Consider the following 13,603-nt stretch of genomic DNA (forward strand, 5'->3'; position numbering starts at 1 on the left):
ATCACACTCCCTTGGAGGAGGCTCAGGACATGCATCATTTAACTGGCACAGTAAAAATAATAAACCAGGAAAAGTAGAAGTCCTGCTCCCAGCAGAGCTGCCAGGTTAGTCCCATTCCATCTTCTGCCTGTCTAATGATGCATTCTCAACATAAAACCACTGAGGATGAAAGCAAGAGTCAGAGCAGCAAAATCAACCTTGTTGAAGGTGCATTAAATTTTGGATTTGCTTATTGCTACTCCTACATTAATTGTGCCACTAAGACTGCATAAACATAAAACTCCTCAGCTGAAATGGAAAAAAGGCTGCAGACCTCAAATTATACCTGCAGGTTTATTGTAGCCAGACCAGGACATCCTAATTAAGACAGGTGAGAAAGAATAATTGAGGGGAAAGAATGTGAGAAATGTACAAAACCACTGAGAGATCGAAAAAGATTAAAAATCAATATTGTTTATGCTGTCAGTACACCAAGAAATTCCGAAAGGTTTATTCTGTTTATGTCATCCTTGAAGCAGTGTCAATCTATAGAACCAAGAGCCAAAAGTGTCACTGAAATTAATACTTAGAACTCCAAAAGAGAGAGTGGAGAAGATCCACACCGATGGAAAAGTACACACAAATTTAAGCATTTTAACTCCTTCATTATTGGGAGCTACTTCCAGCCACTAATGGAGACAGGGAGAAACTTCCTCTGGGGAAGTTTTGCCTATTTCATGGAATCCCAGAATGGTTTGGGTTGGAAGAGACACCCTTAAAGCTCATCCAGTGCCACCCCCTGCCCTGGACAGGGACACCTTCCACTATCCCAGGCTGCTCCAAGCCCCAATGTCCAGCCTGGCCTTGGGCACTGCCAGGGATGGGACAACACTTCCACAGAATGTTTTTGCCCCAACCCCACTTTGGCCAGCGTGACCACAACACTGCAGGTGGTGGATCTGAGCGAGGCATTCCCAGTGTGTTCCCAGGGAGATGAGGCTGTCTACTGCCAACACAATAAATTCCAAGAAGAATTAATGAATTAGTACTAATTGGAGAGCTAAGTGAATAGGTATAGTAGTGTTAGGATTGCCATTATTGTGTAATTTAAAAATAATTTCCCAGTAATTGATATTAATGAATGAGTCCATTACACAAGTCATAACTGATCTGGCATCACCTGGAAATGGGTAAATGGAGTCAGCAGGAGAGGGGGACACAGCGTGGGAGGGAGTGAAAGAGATTCCTCACCACAACACAGAAAACTGGGCTTATTGATTTCACACTGATGGCACTAATCACCGCTACCTCCGAGCCACAAAGTGCATTTATAAAGCTGGGCAAACATAAATAACTCTCAGGCTGGCTCAGTTCTGAGAGGACTGAGCTTTTCCTGACAAATTTCTGAGTGATGTCTCTTGCCTGCAGGACCATTGATTCCCTGTACCAGGAACTTACAGAAGCAGGATTGCTCATCAAAGTCAAGAATGTGAATCTCTCTGACTACATTGGTAAAGTACCCCTTTTACAGCTAATGTGGTGTTTGATTTAACCAAACCTGCAGCCATCCCACCTTCATTGACCCCTGTTTCCAGTCAAGACTGAGTTCAAGAGTTGCTGCACTTTCAGGAATTTGAATATCTAAAGCCAGGTATGCAAATCAAGTCTGTTTCTGCAGGGTGCTCAGGGCCTTTCACTTCTGCTCCTGAACCAGGACCTGTTTGCAGAGCTGGTGTTTAACTCCAGGCACCAACACCTGGAAGCCTTGAATGGTTCTGGGTGTCACAAGCACTCTGAGGTGGAACCAGAACATCCTTTAAGGAGCCCTTGCCAGGCAGTGGCAAGACAGTGCAAGTCTAACAGAGCAGGGGTCATAATCCACGCAGAACATTTCCCAGAGAACAGCAAAAATTGTGCCTCCACCTTTTGTTCCTTGAGCAGAGAAGGGGCTCAACCCCTCCCCTGCACCTCCCTGACTGCCCATGAACTCTGAGCAGTGCTTTGAGGCATATCTGGCCCTTCATTTGGGTAAGATGTGTCTCTGCCTAGTTCTGCATTTCACACTCCTCTTGTCTGGTTTCCGTTACCAGCAACTGCAGCCAGACCTGCTTATCTATGCTCTACACAGAAAAAAGGGTAAAAAACCCCAAACCCCACATTTTCAGACTGCAGAGGGGTCTGACACCATCTCCAGGAATATTTGGTGGCACACAGTGAAATCACAGCAGCTTAACAGCCAAAAAAACCCCCAAGACTCAGTAGTTTCAAAGGCCATGGTTTGAATTTGCAGCCATCCAGAAGCAGCAGTGCCACAGGCTGATAGTACAAGTCCATGACAGAAAAGCCAGATTCTCTTCTACCACCTCCAAATGCCATATTTATATCAACTCTTAGAAGTACCAGTTCAGCCTCCAGAGCCTCTGCCCATTCCTCTGAAGAGCTGTTAATTCCCTGAATAAACAAGTATCCCATCCATTTCATGCTCATTAAAGACCATGAAGTAAAGGAAGATTTCCATTCTTCCTTTGTTCTCCCAGCCCATCAAGGTCACTTTTGTCCAACAAACATTCCCCCACCAAAAATGCTTTTAAAACAGCACATCTCCAACCATTTTTTTAAAGCCAGAAAAGCCTCTCTTGAAGGGCCCAAAGCCTGCAGAGAAAGAAGTCCCCATCTGCTCAGCCTTCCAGGGCTGAAGCCTAAGGAAGGTCAATTCCAGTTCCTGGGGAAAGGACAAAGAGTGGAACTGTGCTACACAGCCAGTAAAGGCACTGAAATGTCCCCCCTCTATGACAAACTGACATCACTGAACTAATTTTCTTGGTGACCTTATCTAAATTAGTCAGAGAATATCCACTGTGATTTATGTGCAGTTGCAATTAAACCCTTTGATGCCTTCTAATTAAATCTGTGAAGATTAATTCCTATCCCGTTCTTTTGATTTCTCCTTAAATAAAAGATAAAACCTGAAATGAATTTTATTCTTGAGAGAGGAGGGGGCAGTTGCATCAGGGCTTGTCTGCCTTTTTGCCCCCAAATTACACCTCCACTTTCTTAACCACTGCTAATTTACCTCTGCTCCAGAGGCCTCTTGCCCTCTGCCTTTTTATCTCCAGTAAAACATAATATATTATTATTTTTCAATAATAATCACCACAATGACGTGTAATTTATGCTAAAAATAATCCCTGACTACATCACAACTGGTTTTCCTGCTTGTGGCCCATCCTCCTGGATCTTTGTTCTCCAGCATGTCTTGGATATGGACTTTGACAGGGCAAGCAATGTGATTACAGCTCTGTAACCAGAGCCAAGGCAAGATTAAATCGTTTCAGTTCACATCAGAGATTTTTTTTTAGTTTTCTTGGGTTGTTTTGTGGAGGTTTTTTTGAAAAAAGAGGGGGGAAAAAGAGGTGAACTGCAAAGCAGAGAGCCCCACCAAATGAGGTGACATGCTTACACGTCTAACACAGCCAGCAAGGAGCTGAGATAGGACCCAGCCAGGGAAAAGCTTGTTAAAATAGCTTTTTCCCCTTTTTGAAATCCTTCTGAGAGCGCATGGTTCACTGGGATTCTAGCCCTGCAAAATCCCAAATCCAGGAATCCTTTGCCAGCAGCGTGATTTATGGTGCTGCTAATGATTCTTCTCCACAAAGTTTCTTTAAAAGGTTACTTGAAACCGACTGCTCTCTGCTGAACAACTTCCACAGCCTGTTCAGTTTAAATTTTCCTTTGCAGTTCACCTTTCTCAGGGCCACATTCCACCAGAATATTGCCCAGCTTGAGTCCCTGAGCCTGGCTTTGCTGGGTTATGTGTTACATCCCTGTTCTGTGGCAGCTCCTCATTCCCTGACTTGCGCTCTTTACAACAGCAGTGTCACATTTATTGAGCTCCTGCTTCCTCCTCACAGGCTACTACGACTGTCTGAGGAACATCCCTCGCCAGGCAGGTGCCCAGCCCATGCCCTCGATCCCAGAAGTGAGACAGCTCGTGGCGCTCTATGGAATACTGCCCTTGGGTAAGAGCACACCAGCAATTCCCAGAGGGCAAAACACATCGGGGCTGGGGGGGGGGGGGTGCTTTGCCTGCTGTCAGAAACATGCATTTTCCTGGCTTTGACAGGGCCTGATTAGTCGTAATCCGAAGCATTTTGCAGTCTAGCTGTTTGTCAATGAAGCCTTCGGAGTGAAGGCTGGATCATTTTAAGAGCGCAGGAAAGATGATGCCACGGGCAGGTCTCGCCTCGCCAGCCCATCTCCGTTTGCATGGCAACAGCTTGTGACTGGCAGCACCGCAAGGGAACCACTGGGGAAAGATAATAGCTGAAACAAGCTCCAGTGATCAGAATTAATCAAGTTAAGGGAAGGGCTAAGGTTGCAATTTACCTTTTACAAGCTGGCTGATGTTCCTCAGCGCAGCACAACGCAATCGTTTAAGGAATTCGTCTGGATACATTTTGTACCTCGCAGAGAACACTTGGAAATGCCCTTGCAGTTTTAATGCCAGGCTTAGCCAATATCTAGCAAGGCTCTGCTGGGTCAGGTTGTTTGCTTTTAATGGAAAATCTATCCCATATTTTACTTGGGAATGGCATTATGCCAAACTCCAGTGATTGCAAGAAGTGCCTGTCTCAGGGGCCTTCACTCAAAACCTCGTTTGTGTCCCTTTCCACTTCTGACTGGGTTTTTCAGCCTCAATACTTCACTTGCATCCTTTTTCATTCCTGCCTGGATCTCAGGGAGATTTTAACTAGGCATGTCCTCCCCCAGCCTGTGTCAGTGTCCGCTCATCCCCTTTAGAGGGCAAAATCACCAACATCTGCCTGCCTCCCATCCTGGAAAACAGAGCAAAGCTGACACAGAACTTCTGCTTTGCCCTCCTTCCAAAGGCCAGTGCTCAGGTTATTCTCTCTTCAACCTGTGATGCCTTAGGTTTTAACTTTTCTATTTTTCAAATCCTGCACTGCCTGGTGTGTGACTCTGAAGTTTCTTGTAGCCTGTTGACTTCTGCTCTCTCATGCCAGGCAGACATAACAAAGCCTCTCCAGGCCTGCTCTCCAAGGACACCCAGACTGTCCTAGGCCCAAAAGTATAAACCAAAAGCTTCTAAAGGGGGGGCAGGCTTGGGGAAATGACATCATTAACTGAAGCTTTAATTGGAGAATTAACCCTGCTATGCAAATGAACCAAACTTACACAAAAGTGTGAAGAACTCGTGACCTGTCGTCCATCTTGGGGTCCCTCTCGGCAGTAGCCCCTGGCCCCCAGGGGGTACCTCTGAAGGCCCTTCAAATAAATACCTCTTTTATTCCCTTATTCTTGTCTAGCCTCTGTTTTTAGGTGGCCTCTTCAGGCATCACCTGGATGGGGCTCTTCCCACCTGGAACACCTTCAGCTGGTTTGGGGTGAGCCCTCAAGGGCTGACTGAAGGTCTGACTGCAATCAGCTGAGAGGGCTCAGCAGTTATCCCTGTCTGCACAATGTATTTCACATATCCCAAAACTCCTCCAAAGCTGTGTTTTAACATCATCTAATCTAGGGAAATCAAGCCCTGAGACACCCTGTAATCAAGAGAACCCAAAAATTCTAGGGAGAGGAGATCCTGGACTAGTTAAACAAACAAAAGGTATTTGCAAGAGCAGCTTGAAAAGTGCCTTTGAGTAACAAAAGATATTACATGAGCCAAAAAAAAGGGCACAGGAATGGTTTCACCTTTGGGGTGATACGTTATGGATGACATTTCACTTAATTGGTCTCCAAACTAGTTCATCATGAGATAATTGTGTATCATAGAAGTGAAGGTTTTTCTCAAAATAGCCACCTGATGGCAAGGAAAGCCCCAGCTTAAATGGCATTAAGAAAATTATAAGCAGCTGAAAGGAGAAAGAATAGTAGAAGCGATACTTCATCCTTAACACAGAGGAGTCTGCTGCTCCCCTCCCAATAAATCTTTGTGGAATAGTAATGGATTGGTATGGAATGACCAAATATTAATAAAGCCTGGGTGGCTGACAACTTCCTACACCCTGCACCGTGCTGGAATAATGGCATTCGTCTCTGTGCTCGGTTCACTGTCATTTATTTGGGATGTTAAACCATCAGGACACAGATAACCACCCTGATTGGATTTGTTCTAAATGCCAGCAGTCCCCATTAACCCAGAGGGCTTCTCCAGGCTAAGGCAAAGGCTCCCTCTGCAGCCCATCACGTTTGGGGCCAGTTTCCCCCTCACAATCTGATGGACACCAGTCTGAGAGACCTCCAGATGTAGTGGATGCTCACACAGATTTTCAAATAGGTGTAAGCACCACCACTATTGACACAGGACATCTTCAGGCGTCCAAGCAAAGTGAGCTTGGACTCCCAGTGGGCACAGATAAAGCATCTGACATTTCCTGCTACTTCCACCTCTGGAGATTCACCCATCCCCAGTTCATGTGGTGACAGCTGCAGGGAAGACAAGTTCCATCCTCATCAACCACCTAAATCTGTCCGTGCTTGTGTTTTCCCAATGCTAGGCTTTCCCAGGTGATGGATCATATTTGTCACAGCCCAGGATGAATTCACCTGGAGCAGCCACGGTAACAGAGCTGGAAATGCTGAGCAGTGATTGCTGCAGGCACACAAGGGAAGCGCAGCAACCCTGGCACTCGCATTTGCTCTGGTCTCCCAATCATTTTTTTAGCTCACATCAGTTTAAAGCTGAAGTTTTCCCATCAGAAGGTACAAATAAGAGTGGATGAGCCTTACTCCAAACAGGGATGTTAAATCTGCTGGGCTCACAGCTCTGGTTATACAGAACTGAGCTCAAGAGCACTCATGCCATAGCAAGGAAAGAATTAATTCACGTTATCAATTATTTATGGTGAATAAAAAAGGAGGAATCATTTCATTACCTTTATGGCAGATTTAAATGAAAGCAATAATAGTGCCTTATGACTTTTTACAGGTTCCCAAACCGTCCATGAGAATGCTCCTTTGGTGAAATCCCTGCTGCTGGCGGGACCCGCTGGTGTTGGAAAGAAAATGTTGGTCCATGCCATCTGCACAGAAACAGGAGCCAACCTCTTCAACCTCACACCCTCCAACATTGTTGGGAAATATCCAGGCAGGGATGGCCTGCTGATGATGCTTCACATGATCCTCAAGGTATGGTGTGTCTTGGGGAATTCTCTTACAAAGGCGGCCCGGTTCTTTTGTGGGACAACCAGGGAATTGTAGTTTCTCCGTAACAAGGAACATCCACACCTTGGACAAAGCTGTTCAACCCAACTGAAATTCCTTCCCTGCCTTCAAGCATTCAAAACATCAGGAGGATTTCTTCATGGAAGGGGCTGTCAGCCTTTGGAAGGAGCTGCCCAGGGAGTGGTGGAGTCCCCATCATGGCTGGAGGTGTCCAGGAACAACTGGACATGGCACTCAGTGGTCTACTCTGGTTGAAAGGTGGTGATAAGCCGAAGGTTGGACTTGATCTTAGAGGTCTTTTCCAACCAAAATGGTTCTGTGACTCTGTGAAACCACTTGTTGACAGCCAGTGTGTGCAGCTCTGCAGAGGATTTAATGCCCCTGGAGAAATCATTGGAAGCAACCATATTTTTCACATTAGGATTTATGGGAGCTTTGTGTTACCTTGAATATGAAAAGCAGCACAGATAAAGAAAATTCTGTTCTCTGTTTATGTGCACATCAGCCAGGAATGCTTGCCATGCAGCATTTAATCAAATGCTAGGCTGGGGGTGGTCAGAAATTTCCTCTCTGGGACTGCTGCTGGACAAGAGCTCTCTCCCCTATATTGCTCTCTGTTTACCTATCAGCAAGCTCTTCAAAAGGAGGAATCCAGGTTCAGGATTACAGGAACAGAAATGTATGAGAAGTCTGGAAATGAAAGCAGGCATATGAACTGTGAAGGACATAGCCCAAACCCTCCGCCTCCTCCTCAAAAAAAAAAAAAAAAAAAAAAAAAAAAAAAAAATTTAAAAAGACACTATCCTGGCAGGATTTCTTCCACATTCTAAGTCCTCAGCATTTCTGCTCTGGATGGGAGCTGGTAAACATTTCCAGACCAAAAAATAGTAGGAAAAAGCCAAACAGTAATAGTTTTCCAGTGCCAGTGGTCTACTAGAATTGGCTTTGCTGGGGATTTATCAGCTGTATTTTATGGAATCCAGTCTCACCGAAGGTTTTGGGACAGGTGCCTCCATGCCCAGAAAAGCCACGTTTCACAGTCTAGAGCAAAGCCAAGGGAAGGGTGACAGCTCTGTGATCACACACACCTTTGATGCTGTGGCACTGACACTGGGCCTAGCACTCCCTGACACAATTTTAGAGCCATTATCCTGAGCTAGCAGTCCCTCTCCTCTGCATATTTCACCTTTCTCCACTTCATTTCTCTGCCCTCATCAGTGGCAGAGCTCAGGTCTGGCTGCAGGCACAGCACACGCCATCCTTGCCCTCACAGAGTCCCTGCTAGAGCACAAGGACTTTGAGCATAGGAGAAATGAGGGAAGACTTTTTACTCCTGGACAAGGTTCCAGCTGAAGATAGCAAGGGTTTTTTTTTACATACTCGAAAATAAAATGTACAATAAGAGGAGGAGCATGCATAAAATGTGTATTTATACACATTGATAAGTAAGTATACACACACACCATGTGTATATATATGTGTGCCTACAGGTACATACAAACCCTTACTTTTCCCCACATGACTTAAAAACAAATGGAAACACTCTCCCAACCCTTCCTCAAAATCATGGGGAGCAGTCCAAGATTATTTCTCTACTTAAGCTCTTGCAAAAGACAGTGAACCTCTGTCTTTTCAGTGAACCTCTGTGAGTTACAGGGATGGAGTCGCTCACAATCCCATGGAATCAGGGCTGTCCAGGCACTTGCTTATCAAAAGGTGACTCATTCCAACTGCAACAGCAGCACCTGCTTCAAACTGTGCTGCTTTAACAGCAGAGCCAATGGCAGAGCACAGAGTTTTTCTTTCCTGGATGTTCAATCCTTCCCTGTGAGGGTGGGCAGGCCCTGGCACAGGGTGCCCAGAGAAGCTGGGCTGCCCCTGGATCCCTGGCAGTGTCCAAGGCCAGGTGGGATGGGGCTTGGAGCACCCTGGGATAGTGGGAGGTGTCCCTGCCAATGGCAGGGGATGGAACTGGATGGGCTTTAAGGTCCTTCCCAGCCAAACCAGTCTATGACCCCATGACACAACCCTGGCCTGTCCTAGCATCATTCAAACCCACTGTGTTCAATTTTCATTCCCAGTTCCTTTCCCAGAGGTTGTTTCACCTCTCCCACCACTTTCTGTCCCCATGGCTGAGTCACCAATACATCCCCATCTGCTGAGGATTTCAGCTCAGACCCTGTAGGTTCTCAGAGCCAGGCTGGAAGCAATCCTGCACCCAACACAGGCTCTCACCTGTGCAGTTACAATCCACCTCTTTTATTCCTGACAATGACACATGTACCTCATATTTCCCCTCTCTCTGCTCCTCAAGTCCATGCAGCACTAACTCAGCCAAATACTGGCCTGTATCAGCAAGAATATAGCAAACACTTTAAAATAATTATTTATTCCCTGTTATTGGGCATTTATGAGACCACAGCTGGACCCTGTGTCCAGTGTTGGCCTGCCCTGTTAGACACAGGCCTTGACAAGCAGGTCCAGAGGAGAGCCACAGAGATAAGGGGGGTGTGAGACACATCTGGACAGATGTTTGTTTCACCACACTTTGTTTCAGGCTAAAACAAAGCTGGAGTGAGAGGGAGTTTAACTGCTGTCTTCAGGGGCTTCATGGGATAATACAGAGAAGAGAGTCAGACTCTGCCCAGAGGTGCACAGCGATGGGACAAAAAGAGATGGGCACAAGTAGCAGCAAGGAAAATAGTTTAAGTATTAAGGAAAAAGTTCTACAAGGAATCAAAGGACAAGGAATCTCCTATATCCTGATTTGCAGGATTTTTCTGTTACCCAAGCTGAAGAAAGCACAGGGGCAACACACATTCAAAACAAATTCCTTGACAAGAGAAAGCCAAACAGTGGGAAAAATCTGGGGGTTTTTTGGATTATTGTAAGACTACACTGGACAGTGGCACATGTGGCAGACAAACCATGGAAGTCACATGGAAGCTGGGATCTTGCAGCTGACATTTCGTAATTAATATTCCCAGCTCTCAAGTCTTGTCTGACCCACCACAGTACCCCTCGTTAGAGGGCCCTGTGTGCAGAGATCACTGCAAATTTCCCCATCTCCATAATCAGACACTTCTGGGCAGGTTTTTTGGAAACAGCAACTGTTGTCAAGTGAGCTTTGTACTCCAGCTTCCCAGAAGTGCCTTTGTGGAGAGTTAGTCAAGCAAAATACAGACCTTCCACTCCAAGCTGTGAGTGAATGACAGGAAACATGACAGTTCTTTCCCTCTTATCTTAGGATCCACACAACCACTGTTAAACACCAGGATTTAGTAAATAAGGATTAATGGTGCTCCGTGATAAAGGTGAAGTCACCTCACACTTTTGATTACCTATCCTATGTGCAAACAAAAGAGTTTCTGTAATGAAAGGAAACTCTGGAGAGCATAAAATGACCGTTTGGAAACTTCCCTTCCATGACTGTTGGCTGCTGGCAGTTGTTCCGTGGGAGACGCCCTAAACAAGTGAATAGGACTGGGGAAAAAATGAAACTTTAATTTGTTTCAGATGCAAAAGCCATATTCTTTTTTCCCCCCTGCCCTCCCTTTTTTCAGGGAGGAGACTTGCAGGAGACACAGCAGCCCTGATCCCAGAGAGGCTGGAGTGTTAGTCCAGGCAGGCATTTTAATGTCACACGGAGGAAATGACTTCTCATACCAGAGCAGGGAAACACCAACATTTCAATCTGCCTATTCAGAGGAGATGTAAGGGGGATTGATATTGAATAGGAAAACTATTGAAAGAGGCTGCAAACACCAAGCCTGAGCACTTGTGTTCTCCATAAAGCCATGGCAAATCCTGCCAGGTCAGCTCTGCTTCGGAGCAAAAGGGGAGAATCTGTCTCCAATAGAGAAGCACTTCCCAGAAATCCCCCCCAAAACAAAACTCACCCTTTCAAGCATGAACCAGAACATGCTGGAATATTTCAATTAAGCCCTATTTCCCAGCCTGGGCTACCAGCTTGTGCCAAGCAGTCGTTTGGCTCTCCTATGTCCCCACAAAACACCACCGAGGCACAACAGTTCACAGAAAAGACGCGAGGAAGGGCAGCGAAGGATGCACGGAAACAAAATCAGATCCAGAAAGGATCGAGGAGAGAGGGGAGAATGCACAGCTCAATGACACAAAAATGCAGGTAGTTCATGAGGTTTAACTGCAGGGCAATAAAAACGACAAGCAAAACGAGGCAGCCGGGGGGTTAATCACTACCAGAGGGACGCGGCCCCTCTCAGGGGCTTCATCCCCTCTGCCAGGGCCACAGCAGCACACAGAGAGCACATTGTGCCCAAAGCCACACGTGGGGGAAACCTTATTAGTGCAACACTGACCAGGCTGAAAAAGGTTGGGAGAGAGGTGGCCAGGAGGCAACACCAGCAGGGAAGTTGTGTGCGTGTGCTGTGCAGGAGTTTTGCAGCGCAGCGAGCTCCAGAAATATTTCAACACCATCAGTGCTGGGGGACTCTTATCAGGCTCTTTGGGTCTGCTCTTTAGCAAGTCAGAGCTGACTGTACAAGCGTTACACCAAAAAAAAAGGGATGTGATGGAGTTTATTTAAGATTAAATGATACAACCCCAGCATTTAGAGGCAACAGAATTTTGAATTCTGTCGTTAATTTATTTTTTTTCCCACTTCTTCAATGTTCATTTGTTCATGACCACTGCTGTATGGTCCCTTCAGGCAGGCTGAAGAGCCAGGTACAGCTTGTCCTGGTACACTGGCAGAATTCTTTGTGTGTTTAGCATTTCCATGCCACACCAGACTCTTCCACTACAGCTAAAATTTGGGAACAGTACAGTGAGTCTTTCTTCCAACATCCAAAATAATTCTTTTCTCGGTGCAGCTCGGTCAGCTGGAATCCTTAGAACCTTGAAGTGTTAAATTTATCACCAGTGCTCAAATCTGCAGTTATTTCTGTGAGAAAGCAGCTTTAACTTGTGTTACCCTAATGTTAAAAATTAAATTTATCCTGTTCCAAGTCATTTGCTGCCTCACAAACCAGAATACAGTGGCATCATCACTGGAGCCCTGGAATATTTACCTGGTGATGCTCCCACTGATAAGGTCTAATCACAGGTTTCAGTGCAGCATTTCTGGGTGTATAAACTACAGAGCCCTGAGCAGTTTTCAGCAATAGCTTGAGCTTCCAGAAAATCTTGGGCCTTTTAATAAAAAATTCCATCAAATCCTTTAAGTTTGAAGGAGCCTTGTGCACATGCACTGGGCAAGAATCAAATTTCTGCATTTTCAAGTGTAACAATTTAACTGTTAAGCTCTGGCTCTCAGGTTTGAAAAGTTGAACCCAAGGCTCTCAAAAGTGCTGTTTGATCTTTGATGACTGCTGAGAACAGGATGAGAGAGGGGTTTTTATTCTTTCCATAATGATTTTTCTGAAGAGCAAATCTCAGTGTGGTATTAGAAGGGTTAAGGGGCCATCTGCTGGCAGCTCCAACAAATTGTGGGATTGCAGCAAAGCTAATAAAATTTCAATTACAAATTAATTATGTACAGTGCATTTAATTATCCATGGATTCAAACTGTCCGTGGATAATTCAAATGGAGCCCTTGCACGGGGGGATATACAGTCTGCTACGGATCTGCCAACCATTTAAATTAGATGCCAATGGATTCTGGGTGTCTGAGCTGGATTTACAAGAAGAAACAGCCAGGCCCAAACAGAGTGTGTTGAATTAGGTTGTATTAATGTCTGTTAACACCCGAAAAATCATGGAATGATGGAACAGTTTGGGTTGGAAGGGACCTTAAAGCTCATCCAGTTTCCCCCCTGCCATGGGCAGGGACACCTTCCACTATCCCAGGTTGGTCCAAACACCATCCAGCCTGGCCTTAAACACTTCCCAGGATGGAACATCCACAGCTTTTCTGGGCAACAAATACATGCAGGCCATTTTCTACATTCAGCTCTTTGCCTCAAAACAGAAAACACAGAATTCTCTCTCGAAGCGCCAAAATTGAGGTTATTCATTATATTTCCACTTAGCATGGAAATAAAGGGGGCAAAGAAGATGGAAGGTGTCACAACAGCGAGCAGTTCTTCTGTAAGAGTTAAAATGAAGGTATAACCCAATTTCAGACTTCAGGCTGCATTTGAGGGGTGCTGCTCATGCCAGAAAACATCTCCAAGCCAAACAAGGAATATCTGCACCTCCCAGCCTGTGGTGACCCCACCAAAAGGGCAACAAGGACACAAGCAGAGTCCAACCTTTGCCAACGGCTTTTGTAGCCTCTGTAACCTTACCCCCCACCCTTATTTCCCTCTCCCACCCCACTGCAGCATCAAGCACCGAACAGGTTTTTTAGGGATGTACAAATGCAAGTGCAAATCTGTAGGACTGGCCTGCATTTCCCACAGGTGTCCCAGCCCTTGGCCAGCAGGATATCCAGCAGAAATTCCCAGAGTGTCAGGCTGCT

At 45.7% G+C, this 13,603-nt stretch overlaps 1 protein-coding gene and 1 long non-coding RNA gene across 3 annotated transcripts in view; one reads left to right on the forward strand and one right to left on the reverse strand.

Moving 5' to 3' along the window:
- Positions 1-13,603, forward strand: part of IQCA1 (IQ motif containing with AAA domain 1) — a 101,672-nt gene that overhangs the window by 76,087 nt on the left and 11,982 nt on the right. For both annotated transcript variants that reach the window (XM_039555024.1, XM_039555025.1), the window contains 3 exons: positions 1,408-1,490; positions 3,891-3,998; positions 6,929-7,128. In XM_039555024.1, coding sequence (XP_039410958.1) covers positions 1,408-1,490; positions 3,891-3,998; positions 6,929-7,128 — 391 coding nt within the window. The remainder of the gene's footprint in view (positions 1-1,407; positions 1,491-3,890; positions 3,999-6,928; positions 7,129-13,603) is intronic.
- LOC109145767 overlaps positions 1-13,603 on the reverse strand; it is a 67,606-nt gene that overhangs the window by 35,303 nt on the left and 18,700 nt on the right. The window lies entirely within an intron of this gene.

The sequence above is a fragment of the Corvus cornix genome, chromosome 7 (assembly GCF_000738735.6).
Source record: "Corvus cornix cornix isolate S_Up_H32 chromosome 7, ASM73873v5, whole genome shotgun sequence".
NCBI lineage: Eukaryota > Metazoa > Chordata > Aves > Passeriformes > Corvidae > Corvus > Corvus cornix.